Raw genomic sequence first — 19,429 nt, 5'->3', positions numbered from 1 at the left:
TGCTACAAAAAAACCCTCTATTATCAAAACAGTAAAACACCAATACACATAAATTTATGTATTCAAATGCTCTGCTACCACAATAAATATATAATAATATATTATAAGATTACATTTGTAAAATCAATTATTATATTTTATTTGTAAACATATTCATATTAAAAAGTAATAATAAATAATAATAAGGATAGATTCTCTAAAATCGCAATAAATTAATATTAATTCTATATTTCTATGTAGTATTGATAAAATGATAACTGATAAGAGATTTCAAATTATGATATGCTACTAGCTCAAGCGTTGAAGGTTCACGGTTCAGTTCAGAAGTCTAGTTACAGCTAGATAAATCACTAGATTATATACGGGGTAATTGTTTAAAAATGATCAAAACCATTTTTTCTTTTAATAATTTATGTTTATAACACAACAAATGTGGATAAGATATTAAAAATAAATAAAAACATTAGTATAGTTTACATAGAATTTTATTTAACATTAAACATGCTATACTGATTACTGACAATTGATATGAGTACAAAGAATGAAGCGTCATACTGACGGTTTATACTGAACCAACAATAAAAGCGTTGCAATGCCATTTGGTATGTATTGCTCTGTTTATTTATATTTAAATAGCATATGATTATAATTAATAATAATTATATATATATATACAAGTATAAAATATAGGCATTGTGTACAATTTACTTTACCCAAATCATTAATTGATTAATTGTTAACACTATAATCAAAATAAACATATTGTAATCATTTAGTTTAACTTAATATATTTAATTGATATTGAGCTTATAAATTATAATTATAATAAACTTATATGACTTGTCAAAATAATTGGAAATTAATAATATTTTGTTTTATAAAAAAATATTGAACACTATAAATTGTATGTTTTACACATACTTTTACAATAGTGGCCTATTGTAATGTAAAACTATTAATTAAGTATATTATTGTAAAGGGCATACAGCAATATTTTTGGTATAAAATATTTTATAATATTATTACTAGTCCAAGAATAAAATTATAAAAACAAATTTAATTAAAAGTTGTTAGCCCATCAGGCACATATTTCTAATTAAATATGTACAATTATAATTCAAATCAATTTTGGTCATGTAATTATTTAGTGCATATAAAAAGTTGATGTGCTGTGAATAAATTTGAAGTGTGCTGTGTGCCGTGTTTAATAAAAGTTTGAAAACCACTGGTCTAAAGATTATAAATACATCGTTAAATTAACAAATTGTATTTCTAAAAAAAAAAAAAAACAGTCAAATCAGGAGTTTAAGTCAAAAAACATTAAAAGTGTTAGCATTGGAATTATTTTACCGCAATATGTTTTACAGTATCTATATTATCTACTCAAAGATGTTTTCTAGATGTTGAGCCGATCCTTCACTTGTTTCAGTCAATACCCTTTTCTAGAATATAATTGTAGAAATATTAGTGTAAATAATATTAGATTTAACTATAATTAATAATTATATAAAAATGGATATATAAGATAAAAAAAGATAAAAAGGACAAGCTTGGTACGTTTTATGTATAATTAGTAAGAACAAAAAGGCATATAAAAGTTAAAAAAAAAAAATAAACATTACATGTATAAATATACATGGCTATCTGGAACACAGTAATGTATACAGTAAAGATTTTATACACCAATGAACCGCAAAATGTATTCTGTTTTACAATAAGAAATTGAAAATTCATGAAAAAAATTTAAAAAATTAATAAAGAATATATAAAAAAGTTTTTTTTTGAAAAATGCTTGGTTTTAATGACAATTATGGGAAAAATATTTTTAAAAATGTTCAGTTTCTTAAATAACTAGAGTATTACATTAAATGGATTACCCGGTATAAAATATTCATTATATAATAAGTCTTACTGTTTGAATATTTTATCAATTCTAATATCCAATTTAATGTAAGAACAGAAGATATTTTTTTTTTTTAATTTTATAAATGTATTAAATTATAGGTATAGGTATGTTAAAATAAGATCTTTATTTAAAAACCAGCTAGTATGAAGGTTTAGTATTTTAAACAGGTTTTTTGAATTATGCATTTATTTTACCTTTCTATCCCATTCTATATTTAAATACGGAACTGGTGCATACATTGAATTGATATTCATAATAACTGAAATTAAAAATAATATAATTTTAATTTTAAAATAAAAACACTATACTTATATTAAATGAACAAACAGGTATTACAGTAATTATCATGTTTTTCATCTATAATGTATACAAATTAAGTTAAAATTAACAGTTCTGAATGCATTTTGTAATATACACATTCATTTTGAGTAGATAAGTATTTGAAAAACAGTGTAAAATGAAAAATATATAATGTATTAGTTTTTATTTTAATATTTGGTATTATAATTACACTATGATATTGTAACAATGATACCAACTCTATTCAAGAATAGAAGACTCGTGTAAATTAAGTCCACACATAGGCACTTGCTACAGTAGCTTCTCTTTTAGAACAAAGTATAATGTATTATAAAATAATAGAACTACTACAAACTTTGTTCAGGAACTATTTCTTTTGTTGTTATAAAAACTGGGAACTTTTCACAACTTTTTGAAATGAATCTGGAAAAATTGCGTTTGTCATAGGATGGTAAGCCATCTAAGAATTCGGCTATAGACTGAAATAAATAAAAGTATAATTAAATATTGTTTTTTCTTTGGTAGATTAGAAACAAAAAGTGATTCTGTATCGTTTATTACAAGTAAGTATTTAAAGAATAATAAATTCCAAGTGCTTTGTAAAACTAATAGCTAAATGGGTTATGTATACATTTATATTTAAAAGTATTAATTATGAATTACAACACTGCAGTGGCGTTATAAGCAATTTCCAAGTACATCTAGAGCATTATAGCAACCACAATCCCAAATGTCAAGTTCTTATGTTAAATAGATATTAATACATTGTAGTCCGTAACACTCACATATTCGACAACAATCTGGTCGGTGTGATTGAACTATTATCAAAATATTCAAATGTGACATTATTATTTTTATATTTTACCTAACCTAACATAACCTAATCTACCAATTTAATTATTTCTTATTATATGACAAATATACCATAGTTTGATGCGCTGTATGTTCAGATTTTGTCTACAATTCTCTTAAAACAATCCCCGATTGAGAATTGCTACAACAGAATGTAATACGACCTTTAACGAAACGTGCGCACCATATTTTGTTTATTGTGTGAGGTATGGTATTTTGTACTCACCATATCGGACGCTAGGTAGTCGAAAAGGTGCGAGGAAAAGTGTGTGTGGAAACCGTTCTAGAATATCGGAATTTTAGTCGGTCTGCAGCAGGTAGATGATAACTGATGAGTGATGGATAACTGGATATTAACGTGGTCCCTGTCACCGGTAGTCGTGTTGTCGCGTAGGCAATTATAAATTAATACCTAGTTAACACTAATGATTACTAAACCATAAACATATTGATAATAAAAAATATGAAAGCATTGTAGTTTGTTTACATGCACAGTTGATTGTTTGGAGGTAGGTGTACCAGCGAGCTGGCGTATAGCGGTTGCATAGCGTTACCGCGGTTCCGGTAAATTGTGTTCGGACTCATTTTCTTCATCAGCCCCACCACACGGGACGATGTTTTTACGCGTTGCGACTATGTTGTATTGTTCGGTGAGGGTTAATGTTGAGTGAACGAGAACGAACGAAAGTTTGAAATACGTCGATGGTGGGGGTGGACGGTAATGATACGGATCGGAGCTGAGCGTGCCGAGAGAATAGGCTCGATTTTATTGTGTATCGGAACCCACGAACTGCGTCCCAATCAGTGCTTGGATAGTACATTTAAAAAAGTAATTACTTCACGTTCATCTTGACAAAAAGGAACTAAATATCGTTTCTCGTTCCTAAATAAAGAACAATGATTGTTCGTTCCTCAATAATTTAAAAATGAATTTGAACATATTTTTCAGGATACATGTATTAAATTTCCATGCTTTTATACCTAACAAATAATATTTTATTGATAATTATAGGAAAAAAAACCAAAACAATTGAATACTAACAATGCCGTAAACAGCATTTACTACAGTTATTCATTTTTTAAAATTTATTATAATAAAATCGCTATACATGAGAAATCGAGTGAATATCCAATCTTGTAAAAATATGAACTTCAAACGCTCATAAAAATTTAATTTGATTTGTTTGTAGACATTTTATTTTTTTTGATAATAGACAAACTTATGAGGAATCATATACTACATTTTCAAATCTTAGATTCAAAAAGAAATATTTTTATGAATTCTCAACTAAAAATAATTAGATCATTTTCGTGATTTTTCCGTATTTTGTCAATATTTGAACTTTAAATGCTTATAAAAAAAACTGTGACTAAGGATTTATAATAATTTTCAAATGTCATTGTAACAATGTCGTAGGAGCCTTGCATTACATTTTCAAGCTTTTTTACCCAACAAATAAAGTTTTATTGATATTCATAGAAAAAAAGGTGGATAAGTGGATGTCGCTCTGCTGTACAGTAGGTTACAAGTGGGTCACTGAATGGATGGTGTTAAATTTGAATTCAATGATATAATATCATTGTATAAGAAAAACGATTCTGAGCGAAAACGGTCAGTCAGCCTATGATTTTACCAAATATATTTAATGATATTATTGTGAATAAAGTAATTTATATATAACCTATTAACGTGGAGCCTTGTTTTAAATTTTCAATCCTTAGCCACAAAATAATTAATAAATTATAAATTTGATAAATGTCGTCAAAATTTGAACTTTAAATGCTTATAAAAAAAAATTGTGCATATGTATTTTTAATATTTTTTAACTGCTATTAGAACGATATATCAGGAGCCTTATATTAAATTTTCACGCTTTTTTACCCAACAAATAAAAATTTATTGATATTTATAGAAAAAAAAACTAAAAAAATTGAAAACTGACAATGTCCGTAGACAGCTCAAAAAGAGTCAAAATATTTTCAACATTTTATGGTGTATAGAAAATGCTAATATAAATATTCAGTGAAATTTTCAAGTATCTACAGTCATTCGTTTTTTAATTACAATAAAATAAGAAAATTGTTACATGAGAAATCGAGTAAATATCAAATGTTGTAAAAATATAAATTTCAGACGCTCATAAAAATTTAAATTAAGTTTCTTCTAGACATTTTTTTTTTGATAAAGGTAGACAAACTTATGAGTAATCTTATATTACATTTTCAAATCTTAGATTTAAAAAGAAAAATTTTTATGAATTCTCATCAAAATAATTTGCTATTTTTCGTGATTTTTCCGTATTTTGTCAAAATTTGAACTTTAAACGTGTATAAAAAAAAACTGTGACTAAGGATTTTTAATTTTTTTCATCTGCCTTTGAAACAATAACCTAGGAGCCTTCTATTAAATTTTCAAGCTTTTTTACCCAACAAATAAAATTTTATTGATATTTATAGAAAAAAAATTTAAAAAAACTGAAAACTGACAATGTCCGTAAACAGTTCAAAAAAAGTCAAATTATTTTCAAAATTGTATTGTGTATAGAAAATGCAAATATAAACAACCAGTGAAAATTTCATGCATCTACGGTCATTTGTTTTAGAGTTACACCAATAACCAAAATCGATTTTGTTAAAAATCGATTTTGCGTAAAAATTCCCGTTTTTCCTTAATTTTTCTTTTGTTTTTCACATCGCTTTTGAAAACTACTGGGAAATTAAAATTTTGACCTCCCCAATGCACCAACGCTATTCACTTTCCCATCGAACAAGATACTGAAGTCGAAAATCGAAGCATTATTTCGACTACTTATCGTGTACACAGACACAAAAATAAAAAAATAAAAAAAAAAAAATAAAAAAAAAAACACACATCATTGTAAAATCAATACATTCATCGTTTCACTCAGAATCTAAAAATTATTGACCTAACTTAAATTAATAAGTTAATTGAAAGTTTCCACATAACTTTTAACTTAACTGAGTTAAAAAAAAAATTAGATTAACTATTAATTTTAAACTTTTCAAAATGTATTCTATAAACTTAACTTAACTCAGTTAAAAATTATCATTAACTTGTCCAGGCTTGCATTTATGACTAGTATCTAAATACAAGATACAAGATACTATAATATTTTTAAAGATACTAGATACAAGATACAACGAGATACCTGTAAGATACAAGATACTTAATATATTTATTTATTTTTATTAATTTCTTAATTTACCTTGGATACAATTTTATCATATATTATTTATATTATATTATAGCTTATAAATGTATAATAATATGGTATGCATTGATCATTATAATAAAAAATATAGTTTATATAGTTAACAATATAATTTCAAAGAACATTAGATACGCTTAAAAAAATAATTCTAATAATAGACAAACAAAATAATAGGTAAAAAGATTTACAGTCTATAAAAAAAATTACGTACACAATAAGAAAACGTTATAAAAAAAATAAATATATTTATAAATTAGCAATGTTTACTTATTATTTAATGAATGTTTAAATGTAGGTGATTTATATAAATATTTAATTATATTATTTATATCCCACGTTTTGAAATAAATGCCTGGTTACCTTTTAAAGAGACTAATTTTTTGAAAGTATCATCTGACATACTAGATCTACATGGAGAATGAATAAGCCCAGCAAAAGAAAATAGTCATTCAACAGCTGCTGAAGAGGTTAGGCTTGTATTATATTTTATAAATTATTTTTTTATTTTTGGATAATTATCTAAACAACTACCTAAGTAATTTATTTTTATCATTTAAAAAATTTATAAATTCAAGCTCGTTACTTGACTGTTGTCTGAACTGGTCTGGTTCAGAAGAAAAAATAATAAAAGATTCTGACTCTGACTCTGCATCTGAATGAGATTCAATTTCTGAACTACTTTGTTTTGCACTACAATCAATTTTATTAATACAAAAATGTTGAATTCTTTTTTTCTCTCGATCAGTTGTTATTTCTGGGAGCCAACATAATTTAAATTTAAGGTAAAAACATGTATCTAAAATAGCATAATTAGCTTCAGGTGTTAAATTTAAAAAAGAATCAAATCTATTAGACAAGGATAATATTAATGGAGATATCATAGAAGACAAATGCCTTAATTGTTTTTCTTTTAACGATTCAAGCCGGTGTTTGAGTGAAAATAATGTTGGTAATAATACACCGTAGTAACAATTAATTTGGCCTTTTTATACCAATTGATCTAATGAAGCGGTAAGAATTCTAAAAACATTTTTGATTTTATCCCCCAAATTCTTAAAAATGTCATATTAAAAAAAAGTATTTAAAAATTGTCGTATTTTAATTTTTGGAAAAGTTAAAATCAAAAAATCAAAATTTTGGAAAAGTCGATTTCAAGGAGCCTTGAAGACAAATTCAAATCTATTTTTAGAATTATTATCGCTTCATTAGATCAATTGGTATGTTTGACAATGAACCAGTCTAAAATCCTATTTCGCATATGTGTTAGACAAAAACAGAAAATCACCATTTCGAATCCACTTAACACTAAAACTATAAAAGATATACTTTTATATTCAGGGTTGGTTGCATAAAATCTTGAATTCAATTATTTGCGGAATGTTTATGGAAGTATGGCATATAGTAAGTATACTGGCATATAATACGTATATCGTAACATTGTATATATGACTAGCAAACTAGCAAACAAAAATATTATATTTTAAATATGACTCGCGGTATCCACTATACCAACCTATTTTATATTTTTATTAGTTAATAGTATATATATAATACATATAATAATAATATTATTGTCATCAGTAATTATTTAATATCAGAAAAGTACGTAGATAAATATTAAACAGTCAAACAATAAAATGATCAATGCAATTAGGTCTTATATCAAAATATTTATTGTTTTTATAAATAAATACTAGGAATTTCTACTAACTTTAAGTTGACAAAAATAGTATATCACCAAACTTGCAAGAAATGTTCGAAAATAATTTGTTATTTTTATATGTCCCTGCAAATAACTTATAAATTACTGTAGTCTAAAAGCTATTAAATAGTAAAAACGCTCTCCTGTACAATTTACCATTTTTGATACAGGTACAGTCCTCTTGTACTGACAGTACGATGTTACTTACACCATAGGCCACAAATCCATACGTCCACACATCCATAGCCCACAAGAAATGTTTAGTTTAGACACAGAAAAATAGGTTTTGGTATTCGGTGACAAATGCGTATTATCAGATGTGAAAATTATTGCACAGAATAGCTATTTAGAATAGCTTTATATTATACTAGCTGATCCCGTGCACTTTGTTGCCCGTTAAATGTACAAACTGTTCAATGAGTTATTTAATATTCGATGTATGATATTCTAGATATATCTTAACTTTTCTGTTGCCCGGAATAAAAATTCTGACTATCAGGTAGGCAATCTACCTGCGGTAGATCGCGGACCCCGTGCTGTTTGTACATAAGTGTATAAATTAACTCTAAAGTATCAAAGTTATACCATGTTTGTCGTTTTTACTTAACTCCACCTACGGTGGATTAATAATATAATCAATTAATACAAAATCCTAACCTAACCTAACCGTACTAAAATCCGATGAATAAAATAAAACCAAATTTAATCCTTTTTAATTCAACAATCTACTTCCCAGAGGTCTAATCTACATACAAACATTAATTTATATATAGCCTTAAAACTTTGGTTCTTCAGTACCGGTGGGTAATAAAGAACCAGCCAAATGATAGACTTGACCTTGAACTTTAAATGTTGGCATGAAAGTTCTATGTCTAATTTCTGTTGCACTAAACGATGTCATTTGAAAAGCCGAATTATAAACACGTATCATGTCAAAAAAATGTTTTGAATTATTGTGAGAAAAATTTAAGAGACTTTTTAATGGTTCGGGTGGATCAGCAATGTCTTCCAAAACAACTTTTCCTCCTGAACAACAAAAACCTGCAGGCTCTTTGGACCATTTCAATGCACGACAATAATTACATTTTAAATTCATATTTCCAATGATAACGTGAGAATTATTTTTGTAATCTATTAATTTATCATAAGTAAATGCCGACATTTCACGGCGACGCCATGGAACTTGTGGTTCATCTAAATTTTCGTTGTTATTAATATTGTTTTCATTAATACTACCAACACTATTGGTAACAGATATATTATTTATATTATCATCATTATTATCGCTGTTAATATTGCATTTATCTGGCGAGCCATTGTTATTTTGACTTAATCTAAGTAAACGTTGACGTTTTATTATATTCGATGAACGACCTAAATTAATTTTCCTTTTCATTGTGATAAATTTTAATAATTAAAAGAAACGAATAAAAATTTAAAAATTATAGAAATTAAATTAAATTAAAAGTAAGTTATTATTAGTAATTTACTTATTATTAGTACTGTTTACTATTTAAATGCAGGCATCTTGAATATTCGACAATTCATCGATAGTCGATGCACAAACATTAAGCAGCGTTCCGACTTTTACGAAGCTTCTCTTAAAATGTCGGTCGGTCCGTCATTCGTTCACTATAATGCGGTGAATTTCTATAGAATATGCGAGAAATTGTGTTTTTTTTGTATTAACATAGATTATATTATTTTATGCACTTGAGCATGAACTAAGATAGTATGGACTGGCGACGGTGTTAATATTTGCGGTCAAGTTATTCAACGGTATTTCTGTAGTGGGAGAAATTTAGTGACTGAAACGCTATCTATTTGAAAGTATTGACACTCTTTCAAATTATTTAAATAAATACAACATATTAAAATGGTTTGAAATTGTAAGCCACAGATTATCGATTTCTTATTGAAACATTGCTGATCAGCGTATAAAAATTAAAAATATTTTTTAATTAAATAGTTATATACACAGTCAAAACATTCACGATTCACTAACTGTTCTATTAAAGTTTTACATCTTACAATAAGTTAAAATTGTACATGCTTGCACAAGAATCAAGTACCCACGGCCACTTTCAAGCGCAAGACGCCCAGACGCGCCCAGTGTGCACCGGGCCAAAACGGCCTGACTGAAAAACTGTCTGGGCATATTATAACAGTTAAAATAAAATTTTTTGATAAATAAGGTTACAATCATTTATATATAATATGTAAAACTGTATATTATTAAGTAGATTGTATTATAGCCGTATAGGTATTAGCGTTTAGCATGAACTCATACTAATAATTAATAATAAACACGATTTAATATTTATATTATTATTTACGAATTTACGAGGGAATATATTAGGTAAAAATAATAGATAACAAAGAAGAATACAACCCACTGCACGGCGCGCGCCCGCCGACCGGCGAACGAACGGAACACAATAAGTTGATTATTTTTTTATAGTTGATACTTGGTAGTTCATGAAAATAACACTACGATCGCTTCGGTTGCAAGATTTCCCTCTCTACGGAAACTACGTTTTAAAACATGACCGCACCACTACCACCCGCCCATCATGTCGCCACCAGTCCATATTATCTTAGTTCGTGACTTGAGTTATTATTGATTAGATAATACTATAGTATGCGAGAAATTGTGTTTTTTTTGTATTAACATAGATTATATTATTTTATATATTTAATCTATGGTATTGATTTAAGTTATAATATAATAATTAAATAATTATAATTATAGTTTTCCATTAGCAACGAATAACGATATGAACTATCACGTCGCGCAACGGTAATATGGAAGGGGAAGTTTGGGCGGCCACGTCTAGCCGCCGTCCGTTGCCGTACCGCGAACCTCACCCACCCAGTCAACGTAACTGGTCATTATTTATGATAATTGATAACTCCTTTGTTTTTAAAGTTAGAGAATCGATCAAAAGCCTTAAACCTTCTCCGCAATGAGCTTTTCAATTTAAAAAAAAACCATAACGATCGGTTCAGTAGTTTCCGAGAACATATCACTCAAAGGTTTTCATTTTCACATTTATATATTAGATAAGATTCATATTAATAGAACGTTTTGTTTCATAAATCAATGTAAATCTGTTTTCAAAAAAAAGCTCCCACAAAAATTTGTTGCCCCCACCCATTCCCCTCTAAAAACTCCACTGTTTTTCATATGCCCTAAAATGTATAGGTATTTTTCATATAATGTAGATATACAATTGCTAGCTATAAAATGATTGCTTTTAAAATAAAATTAAATATTTTTTTTAGAAACCAGCACCTAACCAGCACATTTTGAAAATTTCAAAATGGTACCCATAAAACCAAAGAATCTAATGAAGATGAAAGAGGTTCAGAGTGCTCTGATTTACATGAAAACGTTCTATTCCAGACTTAGAAAATAATTTTGAAAGTTAAGACTTCAGTTCAAATGTGGATTCAATTGATAATGATGAAAATATTAGATACACTTTTGATTATTGTGTCAAAGGTTTACTCTTCGATTGAATTTAGTTTTACTTAAGTATATTTTTTACTTTTTTATTTTTGTCCCAAGTTGAACACAGGGTGCTACAACTTGGACCAGTCTACTAAGAATGCTTAAAAACCATGTTTTAAATACCAATTACAACTTGTGACATATAAAAACTTTTTTAAGGTGTTGTTCTGTAAGTAGTGCATTAAAAAAAAATATAAAAAAATAAAAAATGTTTATATTTTAACATAGGTGACTTTGACTTTCCCTGGGTCGTCAGTAAAATGTATCATATTTGTCATAATTCAATATTGCCTCCGGTTTGTCATTTTTCTAAGTGATCAACAGTAATTATTAATTATATTAATAAAATGAAGTCTAGCAATTTAAAATAGCATAAAATATGATAAATAATTTTATAACTTCACGGTTTGTTATTAAACAAAATAGCAAGGTGAAAAATATAGAAAATTAATGAAGTGGATTGTATATTATGCCAGTGTGTACTGTGTGCAACTGTGTATGGGGCCCATAGAATGAATTATAAACTATTCAGCTATCTATATTATGCGTTTCGACTGCAGCCGTGCAGGGAGAACAATTTTATAGATTAGGTTAGGTTAGGATTAGGCTAGGGTGTTTTATTAAAGATGCTTATATCCCAATACATTTAATTACCAAGTGTTTATTTCAATATATGGTAACCACAAAATAAAGACACGTAACTAGACAAAATAGTAATTGGTGATAGTTACATACTAATATATAAATTGTGGATACGTCCAAGGCTGTGCATTAACGAGTTATTAAGTTAAAGTTAAGTTAAAAAATTAAGTTACTTTTCTAAGTTAATTAACGAGTTACATTTTTCTCCATATTATTCAGTAACTTAATTAATTCATTTTATTGGCACGTTAAGTTAATTTTTTCCCAAACCAAATATTTAAAATAAATTCAATTTTGTAAAATTAATTATATAAAAAAAAAAAACCCGAAATATTAAATATATTTTAGAAAATAATAATTTATAATAATAGTAAGTTATTAAATTGCATATTCACAGAAAGTATTATATAACTATATTTTACAGTGAAACCTCCCTTAATGGACACCTCTAAATTGCGGACGTTTTTTCGGGGACGGGAACATTTTCACTATTTATGTATAGGAAAACCTCTAAATACAGGACACTCTAAATAACGGACACTTTTATGACGTTGGTATTAGTTATTTTTATCATAAATTAAGAATTATTTTGGAATACCTGAATAAAAACCTGAATTATTAAGTTATCTTATGTGTACATTATTATACTGTATATGAAAATCTTATCTTATCCGTTCAGTCATTGAAATATTATCGCGTCAACGAAGTATTATAACTAATGCATTGCCCTATGTGCGTTTAGTTGTGTTTGTGATGCCAACGTTTATTGTAGTGCGAATTTATTATACGTATTGTTTATACGAACTTTATTGCGCTATGGCTAGCAAAAGAAAACGATTAACTTTAAAAGAAAAAATAGACATTCTGGAATTTCGAACATCAAATACAATGGGCGTTCGTGCATTAGCAGACAAATTTAGTGTTAGTAAAACACAAATTGCTGATATTATAGCAAATAAAGACGCTCTTTACAAAATTTGTGCTGAAAATGGAGAAGAGAAACGGAAATATGTGAAAATAAAATAAAAATGAAGGTAACTGTTTTTTTTTCATAAATGTTAGTTTTATCGTGTATTCAATTAATGTAAAAATAATATAAAATAAAATTATTGAATTTATTTATTTGTTAAAAAAAAGTTTTCCTCTAAATAGCGGACACCTCTAAATAGCGGACAAAATTTCGGCGACTGAGAGTGTCCGCTATTCAGAGGTTTCACTGTATAGACGGAAATGTTATAGGGGTAACCGTGTCATTAACATAAAAAAAAAATATAATAATATACTCAGTACCTATCCCAGACAAATAACCTAAACTATACCTAATCATTATTAAAATTTTTACTTATTATTATATTTTTATTCATTCATAGAATTACAGTAATAACTTGGCCCGTCGGTGTAAATAATACCCGTTGTTTACGCCCTAGAATTTGACCGTAACACCCGAAGGACCACTCGGTGATGCCCGAGAAACGATTTTGTTATGAGGTGGTTAATGAGTTTGGCCTATGTCACCCCTATCGCCTACTCTTGTCATAGGTAGGCAACCATATGTGCTTTCGCCTAATGTTTGGTGGGTAGGCAATTCTACGCACCACGACGACACCGACGACGACGGAAAGGAACTATCGAAGGAGTGAGGAAGGTGCAGGCTAGTTATGGAGAGGGGGTCTCTGTGGCCGATTCGGTTTGGTGCAATGACCACAGAGCTCACAATAATAGGGATGATTCTTAACAACTACCTTAACCCTATTGCAGTCTTGAGACGACCCACTGATTGACGCTGTTGGCATACATCGACCTGGACGACCTGGGGCGGCCTCTCACACACCGTATGCACGGTGCTGGCGGACTTATGCGGCAGCTACTAATGGCACCGATGTGGTCGCAGTAGTACCATGAAGTCGACCTGACGACCTAGGGCAGCCTCTCACACAACGTATGTACCTACGTTGTTGGCGGACTTACGCGCGGAATCTGACGGCACCGACGTTGACAACAACGACCTCCCAAGGATGACGACGAGAATAGCAAGAAAAGTAAGGACTTACGATTTTTTGGAGAGCGTATCTTTATTCAGCAGCTCAGATATTTTATAGCACCATACAATATAATAATAAAAATAATACTAATTGAGCAACCGTGTGCACTATAAAATATACAATAAATAAATGAATATTTTGTGGTACTCGCTTTAATAGCCGGCCACACATAAAAATCACGGATCGCTGTATTAGCAGATCACAAAGTATAAATTGTTTATAATAGCAATATTATAGATCGCTATATGAGCGGATCATAAAAAAAATATATATATAAAAGTATGGACGCTGTAACAACGGAACAAAAAAAGAACACGAATAATAATAACAATTGAATAAAAACAATAATGATAATAAGGCCGTTGGCCGCTGAATGTAAACAAAAAAGGTACAAATCTACTATTGATAATATTATAATACTATCTGAGGCAAAAGGCCGACAGATAATTTATAAGACAAAACACAAAGAGAATAGATATATCAAAAATTATAACAATAATCCAATTATAATAATCGTTTTTACATTTCAATAACGGCATGATGGAGAGAAGATGAGTGGACGGAAGAGGAGGAACGATGTCGCCGTAGCGCAGACTTGCGTCCCGCGATAAGCGTTAATTGCTTGGCGCGAACACCCGTAGTAGCGTGGTAGTCACATGGATAAACTTAACTTACATTTTTCTATATTAACTTAACTTAACGAGTTAAAAAAAAAATAGTTGACTTGCCTAGCCTTGGATAATATGTCTAATTACTATCCGATCCCGCACACTTCGTTGTCCGTAAAAAATGACAACTCTTAAGAAATTGTGATTGTTCAACTGCTTTGGGTGTAACTCGCTGCAGTAATTGCAATTCAGCAAAACTGGTAGGCAATGCGACTTCGTCGGATCGCGAAAATTGAATTGTATGACATGATGGATGTTCCCGATTAACCAATGGCTACCAATATACAAATAAAATACTAATTTCTACTAATAATATTTCTCCTATAACCAATATCAACACCATTTATAAACTAAAATTTCCACCGTAAATCTAAAACTCCCGGTTTGGACCTACCTAGTCTAATTGTGAATCTAAATCATCCAGGAAACCACTCAAACACACACAAAAATTTCATCAAAATTGGTCACAAAGGGATACATTAGGTAATCGATATGCTGTACAGTAATTTGTCGACTGTCGAGTGTACTGGATAGTATCTCATTATCGAGTAACTCACTGTAATGTATGTGACAAAACAACTAAATAACTAAAATCGTTATTTTATTGTTTAAATTTCCAATTTAAAATTTCTATTTAAAACAATTTTATTTTAAATTGCTATAAGAAAAACTTATGATAAACCTTGTGTTACATTTCCTATATTTTTAATCAGGCACAACATTTTTTACCTACATTAATAGAGTAAAAACAAAAATTATTTGAAATTTCATATGCTTATGATGGTTACTAATATTAGTACCTAAGTATAAATATTTCGAAAATTACATTGAGTATAAAGAAATTTATTGTTTTAATAATAATGGAATATTTTTTAATTATTTTAACGAAATAATAACAATTGTTTAGAGAAATTATTTATTTATGTTTGAACAACAAATTTCATCAACATTTAAACTCCTAACACTCAGAGAAATGAACGACTTTAGGCTTTACGCTAAACTTAATTTTTGAATTCCACTAAGTAGAACTTGTTAACTATCAGCTGGAAAATAAAGACGATAAAATACACTTTCTCGTTATATCATTACTGTAGTACTGTACCAGTGTACCTACATTATTAAACTAATTAATCAACGCAATGACATAATATTGTAACTGTCACCCGCCAACGAAAATACCAATGAATGTTTGAATTCGTAGTTCATTAACAGGTAGTTACTTATAATACTTATATTATATTGTTCTATATTGACTTATATTTAATTTTCTAGATATTTTTTAGGGCCCCGCTCGTGTGCAATGTGGAATTAATTTTCACCTGAATTAAAACAATTTTTTAAGACGAGGAAAGGAAAATTAAATAAATTGTTTAAATGTTAATATTGTTTTAACTCGATATTTTCGTAATGGGCTATGGAGCGGATTCGTCAAAGTATAGCAAGACTGCGAGAATCGACAGTTGGCACAAGATAAAAACCTAAAGAGTGGCTCATAACATAACACGCATACTTATAACGATATATCTAGGTACCTAATAATATTATATCATACATATTATATAGAGTAAAAAATCGATAAACAGTCTATTTCTGTCATCCATCATCGCATTTCAGCAATGTGGGTATATACTGTGGATGGAGCCACAGCGTATTCAATCAATAAAAAAAATGTTGCCGACGAGTCGCCGAATTGGGTGGTCGATATACGCATGCGTAACACGACTTCTCGCATATTTATCCACATATACCTATAATTGTACCTATTTATAATTATGCGAGGAGTTGTATTGTGCTTGCGTAAATCGATCACCTAATTCGGTGACTCGTCGCTATAATATAGGCAACAAAATCATACGCTGTATCTACATTCATAGTATAATATGATCTAAGCATGCGGCGACGGTTGAGGCGGGCGATTATTACATAATATAATACGTTATCATGTACCTACACATTTTTTTTGGAATATCCAAAATACGCGATGATCGCGTTTCGAAGAAACACTCAACATACGAAGATTACCGATTATCTTGTATCGTATATAATGTGTATGTTTGACGTCCATACAACTGTAGTTGACAACAGTCTGTTGTACACCTTATTCGGTATTTTAATAACTGTGCTTACTACTCGAGTTATTTTCTGGTACAAGGCTTATAAAGTTATAAAGTACCACGAGTTGCAAATTATAATTTTTCATTTAAAACCTACCTTGTTTATTTCAAGGCTTAAAGTAGGTATCTTATATCTACGTAATATGATTTATCACTTTTATAATATACGAAATATAGATTATATTTATATAGATCAAATATAGATATAAAAACAATAGATTTTAAAAATATTATACATATCTCGTTTCACTCAGAATCTAATATTTTTTATTGAATGACATTTTTTAATAATTAGATCAAAACCATTAGTAAATAATTAGGTATCTACATTTTATAAAAATACAATTTATAAGATTATTTTACATTTATATAGGTTATGCATTTATGATAGAAGAGGGCGATTCTTATAATGTAGAATGTAGATAATGATTTGGCAACAATAATAATAAGTGATGAATTTATTATAATCATTACCTATTTCATATGTTTGTTGACGTTATTTCATTCTGATATAAATTAAAAATAATAAGTTAGGTATTTCTAAGTTTGAACTTCAAATTTAATTTAAACTAAAAATTGAAACATAAGGTAATAAAGAAAATATAAACTTATAGCATGAAACTAAAAATAACTTAATAGTTAACAAAAATTTTGAATTTAAAATTCTAGTCGCCAGTTTTGAAGATTTCACTCCCACCCCCACTCATGATTTTTTTTTGAGATCGTCCCTGATTGTGTGTCCTTAATAAAGGGCAACATATAGGCCCATAAATGAAAAGAGTGATTTTTTGCTCAAAACACGCTTTACAGTAAAAACACTTACACCTCGTAGTGATGACTTATTTAATAAATCTTTTTGTTAGAATGAGGATGATTTTCTACAGCTTTGGACTTCAATTCTTGATTTTGTTGCTTAAAATTAAAAAAACTAAATCTCGTATAAAATGGTTATATTAAAAATCGTATATTATTACCAAGGCTTGGAACTTTAGGCATTTGCATTTTTGTCTAGAAAGTGCATATTGAAATTCTGATTCGATACAAATTCGATTATTCAAATTCGTATATTTCAAAAACAAACATTTTTGTTGCATAATTTTGCATATTTCGTTATTTTATGTACGAATTTGCATATTTTAGGTTTAAGAACATTTTTATGCATATTTCATAGATTTAACGAAAACATTTTTATTTTTAGAAATGTACAGTTTAATAAAAAATGATTAAATTTATGACAAACAAAATTCTAAATTTTATAATATCGTGTTATACCCAATGCACTCAACGATAATATTATAGTCTCTATATAGTATTGAGAACTCATCGTAGGTAATAGTCAAGGTTTATAGATACGTGATATAACGCAGTGTTCGGACTTATCTAGATAAATTTATCTAGATGAATATCTAGATAAATTTATCTAGATGAATATCTAGATAATTTTCATCTTTTATCTTATCTAGATAAATAGTTACAAGGTATCTAAACGTTCATCTTAGATAATTTTTTTACTAATCTAAATAAATTCATCTAGATACATTTTTTATTTATAAAAATTGCGAAATTGTATAAACGAATTTTTAAATATTTATACAGATTCTCAAACAAAGTTTATGGTTTATAAATAATGTAATTATTCTTATTTATATCATTATTATTATAATGTTCCTAGTGCCCAACTAAAATATACCTAAATTTAAAACCATTTAAAAAATAATTGTATCTTTTATATCTATCTAGATACATTTGAGTTAAAGTATTTATCTAATCCGAACACTGCAAATAGTTAACAAGCCAACTAGTACCTACCTATGCAATTGATTTGTTTTTCGTCGAACAATTATTTTTTTAAATAAAAAATCAAGGTAGTATATGGCTTAACATAATAACGTTAATACTGTTATAGATACTCATTTATACCTACCTATATCATAGAACTAGTTGAAAAACCCGGTTTCACCTGTGTGCAGTTTTTCTTTTTACGATCCTAAGTTTTTTACAAGATAACGATTAAGCAGTGAGCATATTTGTATATTTCGACTGTATTATATTTCTGTTACACCGGTCTCTAGTTGTGAGTCGCGAACAAAACGTACATGGGCGAAAGTGTAGTAGGGTAACGCGTGATCATAGCTCAATATTATGTCAATGGAAGTAGTATGGGACCATTATTTTCAAATGTAGGTACGCCTTTCATTATATCACTACCAATATAAAATATATACCAATAGGCATAATATAGCGAAAATAACTTCGTAGCCACGTAAGTAATAATAATTGAAGATAACAATAATATGAAAATTACCGTATGACACCAACATTTTTAAAACATCACTATTAAACATTTACTTACATATACTTATGCCTTTATCTATACATTTTATTTTGAATTAAAATACCGAAAAAAACCTCCTATAGGGAACATAATATAGATTTACTTATATTTAGAGTTGAAG

The 19,429-nt window shown here is 28.4% G+C and overlaps 1 protein-coding gene across 1 annotated transcript; it reads right to left on the bottom strand.

Moving 5' to 3' along the window:
- Positions 1-298: 298 nt before the first annotated feature.
- Positions 299-3,484, bottom strand: LOC132936471 (DET1- and DDB1-associated protein 1-like). The gene is made up of 4 exons (XM_061003205.1): positions 3,285-3,484; positions 2,562-2,685; positions 2,101-2,165; positions 299-1,442 (listed from the first exon to the last, which is right to left on the bottom strand). The coding sequence occupies exons 1-4, from the start codon at positions 3,285-3,287 to the stop codon at positions 1,380-1,382; spliced, it is 255 nt and encodes an 84-aa protein (XP_060859188.1). The 5' UTR covers positions 3,288-3,484; the 3' UTR covers positions 299-1,379.
- Between the last annotated feature and the right edge of the window lie 15,945 nt (positions 3,485-19,429).

Source organism: Metopolophium dirhodum, chromosome 1, assembly GCF_019925205.1.
Source record: "Metopolophium dirhodum isolate CAU chromosome 1, ASM1992520v1, whole genome shotgun sequence".
Lineage (NCBI taxonomy): Eukaryota > Metazoa > Arthropoda > Insecta > Hemiptera > Aphididae > Metopolophium > Metopolophium dirhodum.
This window is presented reverse-complemented; position numbering and strand designations above follow the sequence as displayed.

Excerpts from the sequence above, each read along its gene's own strand:
- LOC132936471 (XM_061003205.1), bottom strand. Across the intron at positions 2,166-2,561 it reads AGAAATAGTTCCTGAACAAA|TTATTATGAATATCAATTCA; the intron begins GTTTGTAGTAGT and ends TTTTAATTTCAG. Across the intron at positions 1,443-2,100 it reads ATATAGAATGGGATAGAAAG|AAAAGGGTATTGACTGAAAC; the intron begins GTAAAATAAATG and ends ATTATATTCTAG.